Source organism: Plectropomus leopardus, chromosome 4 (genome assembly GCF_008729295.1).
Source record: "Plectropomus leopardus isolate mb chromosome 4, YSFRI_Pleo_2.0, whole genome shotgun sequence".
Classification (NCBI taxonomy): domain Eukaryota; kingdom Metazoa; phylum Chordata; class Actinopteri; order Perciformes; family Serranidae; genus Plectropomus; species Plectropomus leopardus.
The window spans coordinates 31,505,252-31,529,055 of record NC_056466.1 but is presented as its reverse complement, the minus strand read 5'-3'; the positions used below and the strand labels follow the sequence as shown (position 1 = coordinate 31,529,055).

At 39.7% G+C, this 23,804-nt stretch overlaps 1 protein-coding gene across 1 annotated transcript; it reads left to right on the top strand.

Annotated features, from left to right (window-relative positions):
- The first annotated feature begins 253 nt into the window (after positions 1 to 253).
- ccdc40 (coiled-coil domain containing 40) lies at positions 254 to 19,433 on the top strand. Its single transcript, XM_042485706.1, is given in 20 exon segments — positions 254 to 315; positions 856 to 995; positions 2,172 to 2,233; positions 2,235 to 2,257; positions 2,723 to 2,859; positions 3,757 to 3,840; positions 5,486 to 5,705; positions 7,214 to 7,371; positions 7,448 to 7,570; positions 8,605 to 8,726; positions 9,054 to 9,297; positions 10,716 to 10,898; positions 11,503 to 11,748; positions 11,870 to 12,083; positions 13,397 to 13,566; positions 13,649 to 13,740; positions 15,953 to 16,073; positions 17,324 to 17,512; positions 17,585 to 17,743; positions 19,128 to 19,433. Coding segments are annotated over 19 exon segments (2,940 nt in total). The 5' UTR covers positions 254 to 315; positions 856 to 860; the 3' UTR covers positions 19,386 to 19,433.
- Positions 19,434 to 23,804: the final 4,371 nt, after the last annotated feature.

The window sequence follows — 23,804 nt, the reverse complement described above, 5'->3', positions numbered from 1 at the left end:
CCTCGGACAAAAACAAATTAGCATATGGACGTTTAAAAAAATCAAGTCAACGGTGTCATCCTCTGAGGAACAAAAGGTGCAAGGTTCTTCTTCAAATTGAAATCATTTGTGATAGTGATAGTTATCACAGGGTATACTGCTGACATGTGGCTTTTCTTTGGCTTTAAGGAGCAAACTTCTTGTACGTTGACGTGCTGAAGTGACCGCATCAGCCGCTCTGGGACGATGCTGAGCGCCCCACCTCCTCCTCCAGCGGATGTTGTCGGTTGCTTAGCAACGTTAGTGCGCTGGGTTGTTAGTGGCAGTGCTACGGTGGTAAGTACCTACAGCTTTAACGCAATTAAGGAACTTATTTCTAATATTTTACCCAAAGATAAAGTTACGCTGTATAGCTTTTATGTGTTTAGTAGCTAATGTTAGCTGGCCACTTCTGTAACTGTTGTGACTGGGTTAATGTTCCCTCGAGCTCTCTGTCTAAGCTCCGATGAGAGCTAGCTAACTAACGTTAGCCCAGGGCTAACAAGTTACCGTCCTGGGAGGTGTTGGCTTTGAGAGGTTTGTGTTTTGTGTCCCCTCATAGCTACTAAAAGCGAGTTAGCCACAATGTTCTTGATGAGAGATTAATTAACGAAAACAGCATAACGTTACGCTAAAAGAGGTTTTAGAGGGGGTTTTGTTAAGCTAATTAACAGGTTAGAACACCTGTGAAGCGGAGTGATACACGCGTGGTTAAAAGTCCTATAGCTGTTGTATCAGCACCGTGGAAAAACAAGCATATTAGCTAACGGTTACATAGAAAAAAATATTGATATATACAAATGTAACTATCTTCATTCCTCTGCGTCATCACCACAGGTCCAATGCAGAGCTCAGGAGGAGAGGGAGGAGAGGGAGGTGAGGGAGGCCCCAGCCAAACTCAGACAGACAGCCGGCCGCATGACGGAGCTGAGGAGGCAGCGGAGGACTGTGGAGCGGCTGTCCCATCTGCTCAACAGGTATCATGTCTGGGCAGTAAATAAGACGCATGCAAATTTTTAGCTTTAATGTTTCATGTTTCTCTTCGTACTTAAAACTTCTTAGGAAGACATGAGGTTATTTATTTCATATTTCTCCAAGTGTTATGATGTTGCACTTGCAGGCTAATCTGTGTTCAAGCCCGTCAGGCTGGTAGTACAGTGTTACTATGTGACACCTGTGGACCTTTACACAGCAGACATTTGGACAGGTGAAAATGGTAATATTAACCATGGCTCAGTTTCATTAACCCTTAGGGCCCACTTTAATATTGCATACACACACTCTGCCCATAAAATGCACTTTTAAAAATCAAGCTTTCATATTTATAGAGTTATATTTTTTTTTTAAAAAACCAACATCAGTCCAGTTATATCAAATATTCATTCATTCTCAGAATTTTGACCCTTTAATGCCAGGTGTTTGTGATAATGCCACTATGTTTTTATATTATTAAAACACAATATGCGAAAATATTATTTTCAATTTTCCACATGATGCTAAGTAGATTTTTTTTATTATCACAGCTTTGGATATGTCAATGATTCGCAGCAACATTGTTTTTGTACAGTATTATTTAAAAAAAAAAATATATATATATTTAAAAATAAAAAATATATAATATTTACAAAAAAAACAACCCACAAACAATGAATTATTGTCAATATACTATGTGCCTAAGTAGATGTTTTGGGATTATCACAGCCTGGGGTATGTCAATGATTAGCAGCAACATTAATTGTGACAGTGCACCTAGTCAAAATATCATGTATTTTCTCCATTTGCCAGATCTAGTAAAAATGACATTATCATGTGGAAAAAAGTAAAAAATGACAAATTCCAAGGCAAAAGCCTAGACTGATACCCAGAAATAATACAATGCAGTTTTTATAATCTCAGATGGCTATGGGATCAAAAATTGCAGTTTGAGTGGGTTAAGTGGCCCAGTTAGTTATTCCAGTGCAGCTATCATTATTTTTACCTGGTTTTCCTATTTGACATGTCAAAATGTCTGCCATGATAAAGTTCTTTTGCCAGCTCCTGTCAGAGTCTGGAATGTGCACAAATATAGTCTAACACAACACGCTGTCTGAATCAGAGTCAGTGTTTAAGACCTTTATGCCTGCTTTCTGTGTGTGTCCCACTGTGACTCACAGAATCAGTCAGGACCAGAGCCTGATGGCCAGACCCCTCAGCCTCACCCTGACCACAGTGATGACCCCCCCCGCAGCCACAAATTCAGGTCAGTCACAACTGGGATCAAACTCTGTCTGGGATTGACAATCAAGGTTAGAGCAACACAGCGAAGCACAGCTAAAACAATTATCCTGTGGGAATTTTTTGAAATCTTTCCCTAGCTTTTAAAAACATAAGTTTCTAAATTTACCATTTTTCTTGTAGAACACTTCTTGTCAAGTTTTTCACTGACTGTTTCCTGTATTTTAAAAACAAAGCAAACCAATCTTCACAGGGTCTGAGGGTTTAAATACTTGTGAAAGGCATCTGAACGCAGCACAAGAAGAGTGATGTCGATCCAGTTTTCAAAGTGTTAACATAAACTTTATTGTTCCTAACAATATTTGCACTGAAAGTTTAGGTCAGCATATGGAGAGCAAACATATATATACATTTTGAAAGAAATATTGAAATATTCCCAAGTTCACATTGAATTCATAGTAAAGACTGTCTTTTATTTTCTGTATTTCAGTGCAGCAAAATGTTGCTCAGGTCCCACTGACACTTAACCTCTCAAACCTTAACACAACAGAGGACATGGAGGTTCAGGAGCCACTGCTGGAGGACGAGGATGAGCAGGAGGAGTTTATAGTTTTGGACTCTGAACACGTCTGTAGCTCTTCCTTCTTTGTTTATGCAATCAGTGATTATTTAATATATAGATTAAGTCTTCTGCTCCTCGGAGAGTGCAGTGTTGCCAATATATCATCTGAGTGTCTACAATGTTAATGTATTTGGAGCACTGAAACAGTGCTCAAGTATCAGCTAAGCCCTCCAAAAGCTACGTTAATGCTGCAAATTTGCTTCTAGTCCTTAGGCGGATTTCCATTAACCCCTTATATTTCACAAATTGAAATTGCAAATATAAAATATATCTAATGGAAACACATCAATATTGAAAAAACTCCCATTTATCGAAAAAAAATATTTCACAGTAGTAAGTTCTCAACTGCATGAGATGGTATCTAGGGTGATTTGAAAAAAACATATTAAGCCAAAACTGCAATTTTTTGGCTTTTATAGGTTAATGATGGAGCAAGAGCTACAAGAGCTGTTATTGCATCGCATAACTCTTCAAAAGTTGAGTGGATCATCCTGAAGTTTTACATCCACAATTCCTCTGTGAAATCGTGGTCTATCACCTCCCAGAAATCCCTCATACATAGCCGCTCCCATGTATAAGGGGCTTGCCTTTCCATTATTGTTCGCATAACACCTACATGGCCTTGGATTGGAAATAATGACGGCTAGTGTGGTGGCTGCAATAGAAATAAACCCTGCTAATGTTTTCAACATCCATAGCCATGCTTCTTGGAATGTTGGAAGGAGAAATCACATAACATCCCACAGTGATGCAGTCATGTCACAGTTGTGTTTATCAAAATTTTGAAAATATTGCTTTGCCTTTTGGGTAAATCTGTTATGGAAACCCGCCTGGTGGTTCGTAAACATTATACCATGTGTAGCCAAATCTCATGTCACTGATGTCATGTTTATGTGTTGCAGCCTCTGGTCAGAAGGCAACAGGCTGCTCTCAGCAGTCAACTCACCAAGCAGCTGGAGAGGATCAACCTGGAACTGAGGGAAAAGGTTGGCTATTTATCATACTCACACATACAGATATACACACAAAGAAGAAACTAACATGCCGTCTACACACACGTGCAGGTGAAGATTGTCCAGAAGATGGTGCTGTTGACCTATATAAAAATTAAATTGACAAACATGTATTTCCTGGGGTTAGGTTAGGGTTAAAATGCCGTATTCTACAGTATATTCCATGGGGCACAGGCACAAAGGTAACAGCAGTGTGTTTGCTGTTAAAAAGTACCTAAATGAACCAGTTCTGATTACAATTTCTACCAAAAAGGGGTTGATATGGTTAAAGAGCTAATTAAAAATCCCTTTTAATCCCTAAAAATAATTTAAGAAGTAAGTACAATAAAAAGATGTATTATGGTTGTTGATAAAACTTTGGATAAAAGGGGGAAGAATAAAAGGTAGATAAAACAATGGGTAATTTTTTGTTAAAAGGAGAGTTCCAGAAAGCTGAGGGGAGAAACAGACAGGGTTAATGGGAATCTACATTAATAATAAAAGATGATGGTTCTTACCAGGGTTAGGGTTAGGTGTAGGGAGAGGATTTGACTTGATTTGTCAGCCAAGCAGTAGGTACAAGCACACTACCTTAATATTGTTTAAAACCCTTTCCTCCCATTACACTATATATCAACGTTTGTTTCTTGGTCCATTCTACCATCGATGGTGGACTGGGCCTCCACTACCGGGCCATCCACAACCTTTAAGTCTCCAGTTATAGTCCATCAACACAGAACTAGCAGCTGTCATTTTTTATGACTTTTACCCAACATACTTAAGTCAATTAAGTGCCACAAAAGTGTTCCAAACCCAAACAAATTCACATGCAACAAACATACAATCAAAGACGAAAACAAATTCATATGCAACTAAAATAAAAAAGGAGAGAAAAACACAATACCTTGCCATTTTTGTACATATTTTGCAATAAAAATGACTTTACCTCACGTCCTAATCCTAATAAGTTGAGCTGTTTATCCAAAATTTCTCCACTGTTCCTAGGGTGTTTTAATTATGATTGTATCTAGTAGATTTTACTTTTTAAATCACAGTTTTATCGAGTAACTTTTGAAACACAATGACATGTTTTTATCCTGTAGATCTTTTCTAAACATGTTTTCAGATCACATTGTGGTTACATCCCTCTTTGGTGTTATTTCAGTCCAGTTTCCAGTGGAGATTTTTACTGATTATGATTATTTTAGTCAAATTTTATTCAGTCCATCGGGTGTGATGGTTTTTAATTCCTTTATATTTAGTTTTTTGCTGCTAAATCTCCTCTCTTCTGACCAACACACTCCTGTTTCCAGGCCTGCAATCATCAAACTTCGCTTGCCATGTGTACGGAAATGCTTTTGTAGTTCTGTCACTTTTTATGTTTGATTGATATAATACAAGTGTTGTTTTAGATGTTGTTAGAATTTGTTCCATGTTTGTCCAGTGTGGTTAGGGTTTGGGATACAGCATACAATATACATTTAAATACCCAGCATAAAAATGTTCACTTTAAAAAAAGTGATGTTCGTGATAAAAGGAAAGCAGAGTTTGACAGACTATCTGAGAGCCTGATTGAATAAAAGACTCTTGATAATTTGTTTTCTGGTTTCTTTCTCTCTGCTCTCTCCCGCTGCCCCAGCTGGAAATGGAGAAGGCAGATGCCAGCCACATGCAGGAGATGAATATTGAGATGTTCAGGATTCAGGAGCAGCTGGCCAGACTCCAGACCAGGCTGGATGACCGTCATCACGCCAAGGCGCAGGCTGAGGCCAAACAACGGCAGGCTCAGGATCAGCTGGAGGTGGTAAAGAGGCAACATGCCAGTGTTTCTGGCCAAACTGCCAAAGCCAAAACCAGCGGTGAGACTGACTTGCCTTTCAGTATCAAACTAGGATTATATTTCATCCTGGTGACTGTTTTACAAAATTTATTTCAAACTCTTACAAGCAAATCCCAGATAACTGATTTAATCCATGATGATTCTGATGTTTGACACCATGTTGGGAAATGTGAGCAAAATACTCTGTATGTTAGACTTGGCCTATTATTTCCGAAAATGGTCAGCTATATTGTAATTGTTATCCTATTTAAAATCAGAAACCTCAATCTTGTGCCTTAAATACTGCTGAAAAGTCAATAGCACACATTTATCACTGTAAGCATGTCCAGGGAAAGAAGCATTTAACAACCAAAAGCAGAAACACATGAGGCTAGGCTTTGTTGCTTTATCTCAGCTGAAATTACAGCATTTCTTAAAATAAATGGGGTTAACATTTTAGGTTCAAATGTTTTTGCAAATTATCCAACAGTATGACTTAAATTTATTTGAACTGAATCTTGGATCTGTCTTTATAGCTAGAGTGATGATACTGGTATCATATGAAACTAGAGAGCCAGAGGATTCCAGTGGGGCCAACCATGTCATGCCATCTTCTCAGAAAGGGGACGAAATAATGTTGGGCAAAGTTTTGGCCCATGGAAAAATGGCATGGCCATTTCACAGGGATCCCCCTCAAGATATCGGAATAAGAATGGGTTCTATGGGAAACCCATGAGTCTCCTCTTTACGGACAAGCCCACGAAATGCTAGTCTCATGCAGTTCTGAGCAAAAACTGGGTTTTTTTGCATGCAGTATGAGTGTGTTATTTTCACCCATTTGAGTATTTCTACATATTGGGGCCCCAAAATAGCCTGGAAATTGCTCCAACCAACAAGTTCAGCACAGACATGCAGCTAATCAGACTGATGTCAGCAGACAGCTGCATCACCAAAGCTGGCAAAGCACTATTTTGGAATCTCCACAAATCTTTGAATGAAACCGAATCGAAGAAGTGAACTACAGCTACTAAATGGGTAGAAACTGACTGCAGACCAGCCAACATGGTGGAAGACTCGGGTCTAAGAGACGTCCTCAGGTTGAGGGGAACAGTAGTTTCATGACACAGGACCTCTATGAATCACAGAGAGCAACTAAACTGGAACTCCTGAAGAGTATGAATGCTGTCATGTGATTCCTAATTAAGTCAATCTGGTGAGACTCAGTTTACCTCGTCAAAATTGACTTAAAACTGTTTTGAAATACAGAATAATGGAATTGTAAACATTTCATTTTAAAAAAAGTGATTAATTATGATTAACTATTGAAATTGCAATCACAATTTTAACAAAATTAATTGTTTAATAGCCCTAATTGAAATGTCATTCTTGTTCTTGCACACAAGACTTTGTATTGGAAGCAGCCTGTAGTTTGGTACATTGTATCATACAGTATAGTTTCAGCAACAGCAAGACAGCATCAGCCCATGTTTCTAAACTACAGATTTAAGACACCATGTAAATGCTGGCTCCTTTGTGTCCTCTCTTCAGTGTCCCAGTTACAGACAGAGTTGGACAACCTGAAGCTGCATCTGGCATTCGCGCAGGGACTCAGTGAAGATCTGCACTCTAATGTCAAAGCCATGAAGAACGCCACAAACAAAGCAGGAGCTGAGAGGAACCAGGCCCAAGACCAGAAACTGAAGCAGGTGACAGGATCAAGTCTGAAGTTCAGTAACATCAATAATGAACTGTTATTGATTAAAAAGTCTCCTGTGTCGTCAGGATCTATATGTGGAGCGTCTATCAAAGGACATGGAGAGGCTGACGCAGCAGATTGCCATGTATGAGGCTCAGACCAAAGCTCAAGCAGAGGAGACGCAGGCAGCCAAAGAGACGCTCTCTGAGGTAACTGGATCATGACCTAAAACAGTATATATACCTGATAATGATCATATATACCTGATCATGTTTTTTTGCCCCCAAGTGACTTTGAATCCGAGTCACTTAATACTGAGTATCTGCTGATGCAGAGTCCTGATCTGATACTTCTGTTTTCTAAATAATACAGCTGCACAGGCTGTGTTTAAAGATATGAATAAATGAATAGCCCTGCAATGCATTAGCCATTTTATTATTATTATTTATTTATTTGTTTTACAAAAGGAAGTGTAAAATGACAAACCCTCCCTTTAATCTTTTTGGCCTTGTCGTTTTCAAGTCAGTTCTTAATTCTCAACCCGAGCTTGACAGGTTGAGCCAGGTTTGGGCTGAAAATATGTGCTGATTGGCCGATTCAGGTAGGGCTTTGACTGTGGGGAAAAAAACCCCAAAACTTTTTAAAGATACGGTAAATATATAAAAACATTAAAAAGTCAGTTCTCTTCCCTTGATTTAATTTAATTCTTGTTTATTTAAAATGTAAATCCAACATAAATTATCAACACAGGTCTATGTTATTGATTTTATGTGTTGATTGATTGATATTATCTCCTCTTTCAACATCAGATAGCAGCTTCCTCTTCTCTTTGCCCTGTAGGCAGTGTGAGAGAGAGACAGAGACAGAGAGCAGCCAGGCTCCGTGCCAGGTTCTCTGTCGTTTCTTTCAGCCCAGGCAGAGAGCTTCTCTGGTGTAGCAATACAGTTCCTGCTCAGTATTTTCTGTGATGATTTCGGACAGGCCTGGTTTGGGCTTAAACTTACACTGGTTGATTCGGTTAGGGATGTAATTTAACAGACAACAAAGACAGCACAGTACCTGTAATTATTATGGCAGTGTTGACTGGATTTGGTGGATTTAAGCAGTCTCACTCGAGTAAATTTAAACTGTTGTTAAATGAAATAATGAAATATATGTATACTGTTGTAATCTGTAAGTGTTGGTAAAGTTTCTACAACAACAGTCACGACACATGTCCACTTATGTTTGTGTCTTTGCGCAGGCTGAGATGCAGATGGAGTCTGTGATGATGGAGCGTAAACAGCTGCTGCAGCAGTGGAGCAGCAACCTGCTTGGTATGAGGAGACAAGACGAGGCCTTCAGCGCCATGCAGGAGGCTGTGCGGTGAGAAGGGGGGCGACAGAAGGCTGAATGTTATTATACTGCTCCACTTTAAATGTGATAACGTACTAATAGTACATGTAGCTAACAATATCCCTGCGGGAGATGTGCTTCATGGGGGTGGTGTCTTTCTGCAGTGATAGATTTTTGTTTTGCTTATCCTCTCAATTTTCAGGCTAAAGCAAGAATATTCAGATATGTGTTGAAAAGATGTAGAAATACAACATAATATTTGTAGGACACATAATGATCACTTGAAATCTAAACAGAAACAATCAAAATTAAGACGTGCTTCTGTTACTTCTTTGCTGCTGTCCTTGTTACCCTCAGCACTGCCGAGCACCAGGTGGTCATGCTGGACAGTGAGATTGAGGGTTACAAGAAATCCACATCTGAAGAGCAGGACAAAAACGAGACTCTTACGATGCAGCTGAACTGGTCCCAGGCAGACGGCGCCACCTCCAAAAAGCTGATCAGTCAGAAGCAAGTCCAGCAGGAGGCTCTGCAGGCCCAATACAGCACCTGCCTCCGCACTCTGAGGGAGACGGAGCGCACCCTCGCCAGGCTCAGTAAGGTAGCTACAAGAGGACCAAGGCTTCTGTTTTTACGGCTCTGCATCTGATTTTTCCAGACTGGTGTCTATTTAAAATAGGACCTCATTAACATACAATTTGTACTTGCGTGGATGAAAAATGACGTGCCAAAAACTACGGTTTCTCTAATGTCCTCTTGAGGCTGGCTTCAAAACAGAGTCCATCCCCTAAACATCCCTGTTAAAATGTTCAACTTCATAGCAGAAATGAACATGTTTATGGCCTTGTACAAAGAACAGTTTTGGTCTCTATAGCTAATTTCAACATTCAACATTTATTTTTATAACTCATCCATTTACATTTTATTAAGGCTTAAAGTTACACATATTTAATGGTGGGGCCACTTGAGTGACAGGCTGTCTGCCAAAAGTATCCTTGGCTTCCAGTCAGATCTACCCCTCACTCCTCCACAGCTCCAGCCCATTCTCATTATGAAGTTGGCAAATACTGCCACTTTTGCAGTGCTTTTGGGGTAAGATTCAGACACCAAAAGCCACCTTTTGCATCTGCATGATACACAGATAGACTGTGTAAGCTGAGACTGTGGTTGGACAGAACCGATCGTAGTGTTATTATGAGCCGGCCAGCTTCACTTGAGAACACTGTCGAAAGAAACCTGTCACATCTGCATGATGTGGCTGGACGACATCAGGTTCAAACGCTGCCCGTACAGACATAATATAAGGAGCACAAGGGCGCTTATAGGGCAGGTGGGAGAGGAGGTGAATGGGTCCAGCAAACTACGCTGGGGTCCATTGTTCACTTTCTTTCTGAATGTGATGTTTTCTTTCTACACCCTACCATGTGCCTCCCCTAAATCTAACCATTTGTGCTGTTGTTGCTGTATTATAACCATGTGTCACGTCGTCCCGCCATGTGCGTTTGTTGAAATCCCAGTAACGGGATCCTGGAGGGTAAAAAAATAGGTGCAGAATGACACTTAACTCATAATATGTAGACGCAAAGGTCCACTGACAAAGCTGTAACATGTGATGAGGTGGGATGAGAAAGTGTTGGCCTTCAGAAGCACGTTTTCAGAGACCGACATAATATGTTTGAAGAGAATGATAAACTGCCTATCAACTGTTTGATTGCCAACATATTTACCATTATGACCGCAGAAACAACTTCACCGCTGTGTCCATCACACACCTCTAAGCAAACATGTTTGCTTATATGGAGGAAAGGGGGCATGACAGTGTGTTCACTAACATTCACAGGGTGGTAAGAACAAAATTGGCCAGTGTGCAGGTGTTGTGTATCCAACAGTAATTTTGCATATGCACTTACTAACATTTGTAAGCACATAAACCTGAATGATGCCAAGTGTCTTCCTACCTTCCCATTTCCCTCTGAAACCAGTCCACTCTCAAATTCTTTTTTGCCTTCATTATTCTAGGAAACCAAAACCCACCATGATGAAATGAACAATCAGAGGAGGCAGTTGGAGAAAGACAGTGCTCTCCGTCACGAGTTTGAGGATAAGATCACGACCTCCATCCAGCAGAAGCTCACCCACAACCAGGCTGCAAAGTACTCCCAGCGACTCATCAGCAGGGTAGCTGCACTCAAGAAGGACAAGGTGGGAGATGATGATGATGACAAAGATGGGAAATATTAAGATGGAATAATCATTGAGAATGTGGCATGCCCTTGAAAAACATGTTATAAGGGTTGACCATCTTTCAGTTTAAAGATGCAGATTAATAACATCAAATTTCCTTTCCATTGGCTCCTTCCATATACACACAACTAGCCTAATCATGTTTTGGTGTCTTTCCGTTATCATTCTGTCCCTCTCTAAATTCAGACATTTTTGCTGGTCCATAAACTCAGCACAGGAGAAACTCATCATGAATTATTTTATCCCTCCCAGTAAAAGCCTCCTGAACAATAAACACTGAAGCAATCCTAACTTCATAGCAGGAGTTTTAGCTGGTTACAATCTACAGCCCTCGCTGCTGGATACCACTAAACTCTACACACTGCTCCTTTAAAGGAGTACAGTTTGAGAACCAGTGTGAACGGCAGAGAGGCTGCCAAATGCCAAAAAAATATAATTTGCTGAAGACAGACATTACAAAACAACACACAATTCACATATGCAGTATGCTAAGGATAAAGATTTGGCTTTCTGATGATATTACATTTTTTTTTCCTGTTTGTCATTTCTTCTCCCTCTGTAGATCTCTCAGCTGTGGCAGCTGGAGGATGAGATATCAGTAGTGGGACAGGAGAGCAGTGAACTCAGCCAACAGCTAGACAGCCTGACCCTCACCCAGGAAGCCCTGGAGGAGGAGATCGCAAAGTACAACAAGTTATTGACAACAATCCAGTCCAAGATTTCCTCCTTTGTGACAGTGATCGGGCAGAAGCAGGCTGCCATCACCAGCTATAACAAAAAGATCGGTCAAATTGCAGCCAGCACTGGGGTGAGAGATTTGGGGGAAGCAGTAATCCCTGGTTGTTTGTTGTCTATGTGGAATAGAAATTCATTACAATCAGAAAAAAAATCACATGTTGCCTGTGTGGTCTGTGTGCCTTCATTGCCAGCGTGAGGACCTGAGTCCTCTGCAAATCAAGGTGGAGGCATTAATGGATCAGATCGAGGAGCTGGCGGCAAATATTAAGAATGACAAGCAGCTGTGGATGCGACGACAGGAGACTCTAGAAGGACTGAACCAGGAGAAAGGAGCTAACAGCAAGGACATGCTCAAACTGCAGGCGGAGTACACGTGCATGCAGCAGAAGAAAATACGCTTGGAAAGTAAGTAATATAGTTAGAAAGAAGCATGCACACACACAGGTCCAAGTCAGCCAATCAAACTCACTAGTTAGTGAGTTATGTGTAGGCTTTTAGTGACTGTGAGCAAGTGAACATCATGTCTGAGATTTGAATCCTTTAAAAACAGACCTCCCATGGACGGCTGTGGTTGATAGTTTTCATGATTTTATTTAAATAGATTTTATATAGGAACCTTTACAGCTAGAGAATTTAGTTCTTTTTGCAGCAAAAATGAAAGGCTTCTGTCTTTTCTGTCATCATGTCAGTACCTTATGTTACCTTACCTTAAGTGCAATGCAAATGTAGTATTTTGCCTTAAACGAGAATTTAATGGCTGCATGAGACTGCTGTTTACATATTCCCCTAAAATGAAAAATCATAATAACTTTAGCAGTCATGCTTTTTGCAGTAGAAAGCGAAGGCTTCTTTCTTCCATTTCATCACACTGGGCCTTTTTCCAAACAGTGCGTACGCACAACTCTGTGATCACCATGTGTCGTACAAATGATGAAGGCCTGGCTGTTAAAGAATATGTAAACACACAACTAACTAACTAAATGCAGAGCATATTAAAATGGCATTCATGAAAAACGCTTTCATAGAAAATATTCAAAAGCATTCATTTTCTAATGCACGCACCTACTTTTTCCTCTGCCTTTCATCCCTATCAATTATTGTCATTATTAAAATATTAAAAGAAAAACCCTGAATCTCCCATTCCTAGCTTACTTTGGACTATATGAGAATTGAATCTGCTGCTAATAATGGCTACTCCTACCAATTTACCAGTTTTACTACCATGAATTTCTTCTGCGCACGTGATGTGATGTCATTGTGCTACCTGCATTGCAAAAACATGCAGTGGCTTCAGACGAATGACTCCATCACAACACCTGTATACTTTGCCCATAAAATATGAGCATATCTCAAAACCTACATATTGTACATAGTTATCTTAACTCATGGAGTGTTAAGACATATATAGTCTATGTCTCTACAATTTTTAAATATATTCTTTTGAATGACACAGTTTTATAAATTTCTATGGTTTATTGATTTACATAAGCTTTTAGCTTAGGTTGCACAGATTTTAGGGATATGAAGCATTTAAAGATACTCCAAATAATGACATCACAATAAGCAAAAATACCAGTGTAGGCACCAGCAGACCATTTCCGTTGCAGAGTTCAAAGGTTAATTTCTTTCCTGCGTCAGTCTGACATCTACAGATGTACTCTAACTTTGCCTGTGCACTATTACATAAACTGCTATTAAACCAACTCTAACCCCACCAGGTCAGATTGAGGTTGTGCACCGTGACGAGACAGAGCTGGATAAGAATGTGAAGCTGCTGAGAGGAGACCTGCTGAAGCTCAGCACCCTGCTGAGCAAGCACGGACGGCTTAGCCAGGCACTGGAACAGGAGAACGCACTGATGGAGACAGACTTCCTGCACAGACTCAAGGCACGGCGTGATTTTTAAATTCATCCTTGAGTTTATTGTTTTCTGCAGTTTAACAGTAAAAGGTTATGCTTCATGTGTTTAGGAGGCAGAGCGGGAGTCCATCGAGCTGCAGATGAAACAGGAGAAGACCCAAGAGGAAAAAGAAAGACTTCTCAACAGTCTGCTGGAGGCTGAGTCAGTCACATATTCATTTTATGCTTCGACAGTATGAGTTTGTATTTCTTCATCTGTATAGCAACCTTATGAACCAAAATTATATATGTTTTAAACAAAATATACAAGCTATATCTATTCAACTGTACTCTTATAAATCAGTGCTAGCTTAATACAACAAGTATTTTGTTATGGTTAGCAGTAGGGGTGTATTAAATGAACAACGATCAAGTAACATCGACACAAAGTGTAAACATAGATCCATATCATCCTATTTCAGGCATGCATTTATTTTGTAAGTATATGTCATGTCACACAGCGTCCGGCAGATGATGGCGAGCAGCCGAGGGAAAGATGATGAGGATATATTACTATTATTTACTCATGAATCAATCATCAGTGTGGAAATGTTTTGTTTTCGGAAAAACTGCAAGTTAACAGACGGCGCACGTCATATGTAAACAAAAGCCGTACTGAGGAAACAGGACACACCTGCCGGGTCACTTCACTGACTTCTTCCTAATGTTACGTTAGCTGCTCTGTTTCAGCAATGTTGACTAAAAAAACGTGCATGTAGACTGAAAGTCATCAGTGCTGTTCTGTCAGGAGATGCAGGGACTTAAACCGGCGGTGAGTAAGACAAAGCATAAATAATAGTATGTTGGTTAGTTCGTTAAGCGAATTTCTGCAATGTAAAATGCCATAGGTTTATGCTAACAACATTACCATGTTTTATATGTGGAGGAAATGTAACCTACAAAAGACAGTTGTTTTGTCTATGACCCTTGACAGTTATTATTGAGTTTTATACTTAAGCGAAAAGATCTTATTGTTAATCCACGTTTTGAGGATGTCAGACAGCCCTGAAGTTTTAAGAAAAAAGATCATGGTTTAAATTGAAATGAAAACATTTTCTCCAGAAAGTTATCTTTTCTGGCCATCAACTAAATCGAATCGAAATTGTGGTAGACTTTGTACTCAGCAAATACTAAAGTTTCGATATAATGTCGTATCGTGATGAAACCACTGATTTACACTCCTAGTTAGCAGATTTTAGATCACTGCTTAGAACACAGTAACCTCAACGGTATTCAAGTTATTTAAAAACACTGATTCATAAATGTCAAGACACTTTTCTGTTTTCTAATAATTTATACCTTGTAGCCTATGGATTGAAACAAAATCATTCAGTTACTGACAGCTTACATTGTTCTTGCTTTGTCCTTTTTTTATGTCTCTGCACTGATGATAGCCATAGCAGAAAGCGTTATATTTTTCAGGTTGTCTGTCTGTCAGTCCAGCCATCCCATTCTCGTGTACGTGATGTCTCGAAAAATGCCTTGAAGATTTTTTTTCAAATTTGGCAAAAATGTATACTTGGACTCAATGATGAATTGATTAGACTTTGGTGGTCAAAGACCAAGGTCACTATGACCTTGCAGCTGTCTTATTCTCTACAATGCAATATCCCAAGAACATGAACATGATATATCAAAAGCACCTTGAAAGAAATTCTTCAAATTTGGCACAAACTTCCACTTTGACTTAACGATGAACTGATATAATTTTGGTGGTCAAAGGTCCCTGTGATCTTGAATCCATCTCATTCTCTTGAACATGATATCTCTTGAACTCCTTTAGGGAATTTCATAAATTTGACATAATTGTCCACTTGGACCAAAGAATAAACTGATTAGAATTTGGTGGGTGAAGGTCACTGGGACCTCACAAAACGTTTTTGGCTATAACTCTTTAATTAATTTAATTATCCTGCTAATTATGACAACATTTCACACAAATGTCTAATAGGATATAATGATGAAGTGCTGACATTTTATATCTAAAAGGTCAAAGGTCAACTTTCCTGTGATATCATAATGGTCTACTTAACACACTATTCTGGTCATTACTCAACATTATAACTCAAGAATTTAAGGGGAGACAGTTGGTCAGATACCGAATTGATGACGCTAATCTTGAAACTGTGCTGAATGTAGAGATCTTCTGTGCTGCTGGGGAAAAATGTTCATCAGTGTGAATGTGAAGCATCCATGTTTTTACACACACTGATGTAAACTTCAATTGCAATTTAACTGATGCGTGGAGGCATACAATCAGGAGGCAATAATTCTAGTCTCACTCTTCATTTACAGCACATACTACACATGTTGGGCACTTGTTTTACACGCTTCCTTTGTTGTGTGCATGTGTGTCATGTTTGTGTGGCCCACAGGCGGCAGATTCTGCTGTGGGAGAAGAAGACCAAGCTCGTAAAAGAGACTCGTTCAATCGTGGACTCAGAAGTGGGCCAGGGAGAAATCCAGATGATGAAGTCTGAGATACACCGTATGGAGGTAAACACAACTGCACACACAATGATTATATGTCGAGACAATAAACCGTAATATTGAGTTATCATCCACTGTTTGCCTTTGTATGTGCATACATGTGTTGTATGTACATGAAGGCAGCAAACAGTAATATACTCCTAACACCTCTCTCAACACTAGTTTGTCTCAAGATTTGAAGATCCTCTTTTTGTATAAAAACACAGTCAGCAGGATCAGAAAGCACAATCAATCCTGGCATTACATCATCTGTACAAATGGCACCATTATGTGTATAAAGCTTCAAACTTTTTTTTTTTTTTTGCACTGTGGGACATTGTTTCAATGTACAGTGTTGTTGAGGACTCTCCAACCCAACAGGGTGGGTGTGGGCAGGATGTCTGTGTGTGTCTGTGTGTGTCTGTGTGTGTCTGTCTGTGTGTGTGTGTGTGTGTGTGTGTGTGTGTGTGCGTGCGTGTGTGCGTGCGTGTGTGTGTGTGTGTGCATGTGTGTGTGTCACCCCTGCCTCCATAACAGACTCTCAAGCTCTGTCAATGTTTTATATTCTCAAGTGTTTCTCTCTGCACACACAGATCAAGTGGCTAAGTAACAGGTTGAAAACCCTTTTAGAATGGCTGACATGAGGTGAAAATCAGTTTCTTCTTGTTGGAGGAATGAATGAATAAATAAATCTTTATTTGGAACATGTATAAACAAAACCAAGCAAAACAAAACACACGCAAACAAGCCTTATGGCCAAGTGCAATGAACAAAAAAACAAACAAAAAAAACGACTGATACATAACCTACAGATCGTATCAATGACAAATACTTGAGCCACTTACACTTAAATATCAAATGTTCGAAATAATACAATGCATGTTTTTATGCTTTTATGGCAGTGGGATCAAAAATTGCAATTTGAATGGGTTTCAATGGCGCATATTTCGCACTCATCAGTATGAATGTAACAGTTTTGTTTACACAGTGTATTTTAGACTTATTGTAGGACCTGAGCTGGAAATTCCAAGATTAACCAAAACTACACGATCTTGCCAAATTGTATTCCATATGTACTAACACAGCCAACATTATCAAACATTGAAGAATGAAAAGCAAGTACCAAACAGTCCCCAAGGGTTAATATTGAAAAACAGCAGAGTAATCCTTTAAAACAACATGCTGTAAAACAGCATCTCAACCAATACCATAGTATGAGGTTTAGGTGAGGAAAACATTTAGAGTGAGCTAAAATGAATGGCTGGGACGGTGTGCAGGTTCGAATCAACCAGCTGATGAAGCAGCAGGAGCGACTGCTGAGGGAGAGTGAAGCAACAGTGGCGAGGAGGGAGACCATCGTCCTGCGCAGGGAGGCCATGATGCACAGCTCCCACAAACAGACTACAAAGGGCGAGCTGAACCGTGTCATACAGGGCCTGCAGCGCAAGATCAAGGACACACACAAAGTAAGGGACAGAGATTTTCCATATTTCAAGCATGTTTCACAGTTACCTTACATTCACTATTTCTGTCTTCAGCACGTGGTAGAGCAGGAGCAGGTGATCAGGGAGCTAGAGGAGAGCCAGAGGAGTGTGAGCGACAGGATGATGCAGCAGAAGGAGCAGCTGATAGAACTCTGCAGCACTAGCTATATCCTCGACGCTGACTTCGGAGATCTCCAGGACACCAAAGACAGGGTGAGGAGCACATACTTTGTGGCGGGATTGGGGTATCATTCTCTGACCTACATTTTTGTAGGTCTGTAAACACAGCATAGGCAAGTTTTTTTGTTTTTTTTTTCTTGATCTGAACAGATCCCTGTAGAACGTGATCCGTGATGCCATCACCTAACTATACTGAGCACACAAAGAGCCGCATATGTGCCGTAAGTTCTGGAGAGGCATATTTTTCCCCTGGACAATTTGGCTGTTGTTGTGTTTATCTGCCGGACAACAACAAGTAGGCTATTGCCAGCCACAAGGCAGCGTATCCCGGCTAACGTAAACTCTGATGGCAGCAGATTTTTTGATTGTGGCAGGCTACCACAAATAAATAAATGTATGGGAAACCCTTTTTTTGGGTAGTGATAAATAACAGACTGGACTGGAAATCTAACACTGACGCTGTGTATAAGAAGGGGATGAGCAGACTCTACTTCCTGAGGAAGCTACGATCCTTCAACGTGTGCGGCAAGATGTTGGAGATCTTCTACCAGTCTGTTGTCTCCAGTGCCATCTTCTTCGCTGCTGTTTGTTGGGGTAGCAGCATCAGAGCCAGTGACACCAACAGACTTAATAAAATCATTAAGAAAGCTGGCTCTGTGGTAGGTTTTAGGCTGGAGACTGTGGAGACGGTGGTGGAGAGGAGGACACTTAAAAAACTGCTCGCCATCACTCTGCACTGCTGACTTTATTTTTATTTATGTTTATTCAGATACTGTTCCGCACTTTACACATGTATATATGTAGATATGTACAGTCTCTTAGTTTTTTTAGGTTTTTTTTAAGCATATTCCTTTATATTCTATTAATAATGTGTGCTCTTTATTCTCTTGTTCTTACTGCATGGCGCTGCTACATCCCAATTTCTCAGTTTTGAGATCAATAAAGTATATCTATCTATCTATCTATCTATCTATTGTACTGCATTACAACATATTAACACATGCTACCATGTAAATATACTGTCAGATCAACTTTGTAAATTACACTGGTGTGTATTCACATTGTGCGAGAGTGACTGACTCGTCATTGTCTTGAAATGTTATGAAAGTTAAGTATTTGAAATAAGTGAGAAATAAATAATTGCTGCTAAGTGTGTGAAATATGCACTCTCAGTCATCTGCTGGCTGAGAAACACAATGAAGGTGTGGTTGAGAATGTTCTTTAAAGCATTTTTCTGGGTGTGAACATGCCTGTGGATTAAGTGACTTGAGCGTCACAGTTTCCACTTATAGAAACCACCCCCACACACCGAGAATACCACACTACTCATTTTTTCCCTCCTTTCTGTGGTCAGTGTTTTGAACAGGTGAAATCACAAAACATATCCATCTCATTCCTTATACCTCTGTTTCTCTAGAACTTAGCCCACCTCGTGGCTCTGCAGAGCCGCGCCAAGAAGCTGCAGGGGGTGCGTGAGGGCAGCTACCAAGCCTTGTCCACCAGCGAAACCGTGGGAGCCTCCCTGCAGAGCCAGATGGAGCGCGTGCACGCTGTTGGCACCATCCTGCACCGTGTGTGTGAGGAGCTCCCCCAGCACCAGGGGGCGCTCCGCAGGCTGTTGCTGGCACTTGCAGCACGCACAGAGGCCCTGGAGCAGGAGGAGGCCAGAGAATGAACAGAGGTTAGACACATGACAGTGAGTACAGGAGGAGTAAAACATGGAAATGGAGTACAAAATAGGTGAAAATAAGAGAGAATGATTAGATAACCTGAGAAGAATCAGAGATCACAGATTTTAATGTTTGCATTCTTTGTTGTTTTTAAATTAAACATGTTTGCGAAACAATGTAATAGAATGAAGACTAACAAAGCATTAATAGAAATAACTAGATTAATTTTTTAGCGTTTTGTTTTTTTTCTTCATTTTAAACAATTTTGACGGTGTTGGATGGTGGATTTGAAAGTGTTGAGGTCTCTGAAGCTTATTTTCCACTGCAAGGAAACACCTGCTAACATCTGGCTTAAAAAAAGACTTTAAGGTGATTTTTTAACCAAAGGTGATTTTTTCATTGGTATAATTCTCTCCTACGATTTCTAACCAATGTTATTGCTTTCTTGTTTGTGATCAATAATATCTTGGTCAAATATCTATCATGGTCCAGAACACAATCATTTCTATTTCCAAGTTACAGAACTTTGCGTTCTTTAGGTATTGCATATCCCAGAATTTCTTTAATTGACAATGTCACATCGTCCCAGAATTGGTAACATCTGGCTTTTTAATGCAATGGGAATGTGTACAATTGACATTCACACCCTGGTTAACGGATTCTGCAGTAGTCATAGGAATTTATTGGCTGCGGCTCCAATCAGCAGTGACTAAAGTGTAACCACTGCTAAGTTTTCACAGGCCCCCATGCTGCACACACACATACACACAAAGGCATACACAAAGGCATACTTGTCTACTGCAGAGCTGTGTACACATTTGTGTTCTACTGTCAATGGGAAAGCAATCTGTAACCTTTATTTAGTGGGTTTTCCTGTGTTCAAACAGTGTGTGACTTTCATCACATCATTTACCTTCTTCTCTTCTACAATTTACAGTCTTCTGAATTCAAGGCAAAGCTCCTCGTTAAGATTCATGTTTGTGAACAAATATTCAACACATCAATTGAAAATGCAATTTTGTTTTGTAAAACTAATACCTATTTACATACAACATACATACATACAGTATATATTTATTTCAATGTGGACAAAATTAGTACTATTTCCACACGGACACACACAACTTCTAAGCAGGTCTTGTAGTGTGTTCTTACTGGAGATGTGACTAAATTAAGTATACACAGAAGATTAACACTTGATTGTTAAGTATGGTGGCGACATACACCAATGTCCCAAAATGCCATGTATGAAGAAAACATCTGCAAATCATTAAAATAAATTTCAATATATTTCAATATAAGTTTCAATATATTTTACTCTCTCTTGTGAAGTTTAAGCACAAAATGGTGAAATAGACTTTGAGTAAAGTTTATGACAAAAACTACAAGTACATCATTCATACTGTATACCATTAATACGTATATTGTATATAATTGGGACCCAACTGAAGCTCCTCAATATTATTGATTTTCCTACTGTGCACCATTAGCATTTTGCTTGTGGGTAGGACCCACAGTGTTAAAGTTACACCCATTAAAAACATGTAATTGAGCTGCTGCAGAATTAACAGCATGTGCACAGTACACTTCTTTGGCTTTTCTAGGTCACATGATGCTATGGCTATGTGCTTGTCAGTAGGAACTGGCTCCCTCATGATGCAGCAGGAGCTACAAAAGCTGTTATTGTATCGCATAACTCTTCAAAAGTTGAGCAAATCATCCGGAAGTTTTGAATCTACAATTCCTCTGTGAAATCATGGACTATCACCTCCCAGAAATCTCTCATACGTAACCACTCCCACGTATAAGGGGCTTGCCTTTCCATTATGGCTCGCATAAGGTACAATGTATAAGGTAGATTTATTAATTACATTATAAACATAGTTTAAAAAATGAAATTAAGATTTACTCTTTGATCCTCCTACATTCTTTTGGAGCTGAAGGATGAAAAACTGAGGACTGTCACAGCCTGGAGAATGAAGCGACTCCATTAACCTACGTCCCCTTGGAGTGGAAATAATGATGACTAGTGCGGTTACTGCAATATTTTCACGATTAGTTTTGGTTAACAATGACATCACGTTTATTTTACACAATTACTCACTGACTTTGGAAACATTATGCAGTAATTGAAACCATCGCATGAATACCTGTTTTCTTGTGCTGCATTAAAACACCAAGCATTTAAACCTAAATTGTATGTGTGAATTGAAATTACCAAAAAAGCTTTTTTTTTTTTTTAAATATCATGCTCTTATTTGTATTTGTTTTTTACTCTTTTCATTTTTGTTTCTTATTTTAAGGTAATTTTCTTGTAACTTTTTTCTAATTCCTTGCATATTTTTTGTATCCATTTCCTTTTCCTTTGCTCATTGCCTTCTTTCCATGCTTTTGAAAGAACTGAAGCCAATTTTTGGAGTCAGGAGTTAAACAGCAGATTTTTTTTTTTTGTAAAATATAACTGAGAAACAAATTTTTAAATAAATGGTTAAAAATTAGATAAATAAAAAAAATAGATAAATATAAACACATGACAAGAGGAGAAGGAGAGAAGGTAAGCTTTAGCAGACGAGGCAGGGCGATGTGATTGTGTTTAATTGGAAACATTTAAAGGTAGAATCTGTCATATGTGTTAATGGCTGGTGTTATTCATCTGTGACTCATCTGTTCATTATATAACACAGCACCTGGACAGTAACCACGGGTGTGTCTTTATACTCTGCCATTAAAATATATTGATCACACCTGTCCTGGTTGGCATTTAAATCTGCTAACAAAACACAGCACCTTGGCAACACATTTCACACCGGGTCAGCATTGTCAGGCATCAAAATCAACAAAATTTACCGCTTGTCCAGTAACTGGCACTCATACAGAGATGGCCAAGCAGCTGCAGTCTGTCCTTGCAGGCAGCCCATCAGCTTTACACAACAGTGATGTCAGCTGATTTCAGCATTTACAAATGTGACCCTCCTTCAAGGGTTGTCACCAAGCCTTGTCAATGCAATGCTGCGGAACCGGCTCCTCACTCCGCATGCTTTCTGTGAGCTCCATCTTGTACTGTATCTGTTTGGACTTTCCACAGCACCTGCAGGCACCCTACAGACTGTCAGTAGAGTTGGCAGTAGGCGTGCTCAGGCCCTGGAGCATGGCAACACAAGTAGAAAATACAAAGAACTCAGGCTACTCTTACTCAAATACCTTCTCACACTCATCTTGCTTAAATATGAAACCTAAATTTAATCTCTGCTTACAAAACCCATACCTAGCTGGATGGATATGGCAGGTGACTTCTGTCTGACCTACACTGCTTGTAAGCAGGAGACATCTTTAATGTTCTCTTCTGTAAAGTACAATGACACGGCAGCAAGACTTTAAATGTATTTCAAGGTTAACATTACAAACTATAAAGGGGAATACCACTTAAATAAAGAATTCCAATTCCAAGTAACATCCATGGCCTTCGAAATTTCAGATCCTGTCACCATTCTCACAGTAACTACACATTGCCAGTTTACACGACTATGTAAAAAGGTTGTGTTTTCAAAAGATGACACTCTGGAACCTGGTTTCAAAATTTTGCGTTTTCAGGCCCCCAAAATAGCGTTGTCATGTGAACGAAAGGCCTAACTACAACAAAAAATGTAAATTAAAATCCATGCATGAACGGTTGCATGCCCCACCTCTTTTTGGTGGGGCATGCATTGCACTGCTGAGCAGTACAGTCATGTTTGGAATTTTTATGAGCTGAAAATCTTGTCAAGGTGCCTCTCAAGATTGTGCATTAATGTTGTCTATTGGAAAACTTCCATTTACCTGTATGAGTCACTATTGCAGTTTACTGGCACACGCACCTTAATCCTTAATCCCCATTTAGTAACGTCCTCTGATCTTGGACCACATCATTAGTTGGAAATACAAGTACAGCTCTGTGTCTGAGACACAATGTTTGTGTGAATGCTCAAATGTCATTGTTAAAAATCTCTTATGTTCTTTCATTAAAACATATTTGTTCAGACTCTTTACATTTCCATATGTCCTGCAGCTGTGAGATTTCCCACATGTGCCTGACTCATTGTGCCAGTATATCATTTACAGTAGGTTGCCTGGATAGCCCCCATTTGTTTAAATAAAGCCTTTAGTGTACAGTAAACACACAGTTCACCTACAAAGGTAGTAAGTTAGCTAACAGTACAAGAAAGCCTCTGACCTTATGCTTACAGCTCATGCCAGCTACGCCTCCAACCTTATTTCCCTCTCCAGCGGAGGACTTTGCACTTCCCAGTTGGCTGTGTGCTCCCGTCCTGTCAGCACTCTGCTATGTGTGTTTGCTTTACTGTGATTAGCAATTATTAAGGTGAACTCGCTTGTCATCTAATGTTTCTGTGTAAGCGAGAGGCTTTGTGCATTTATGCCACAAGCTG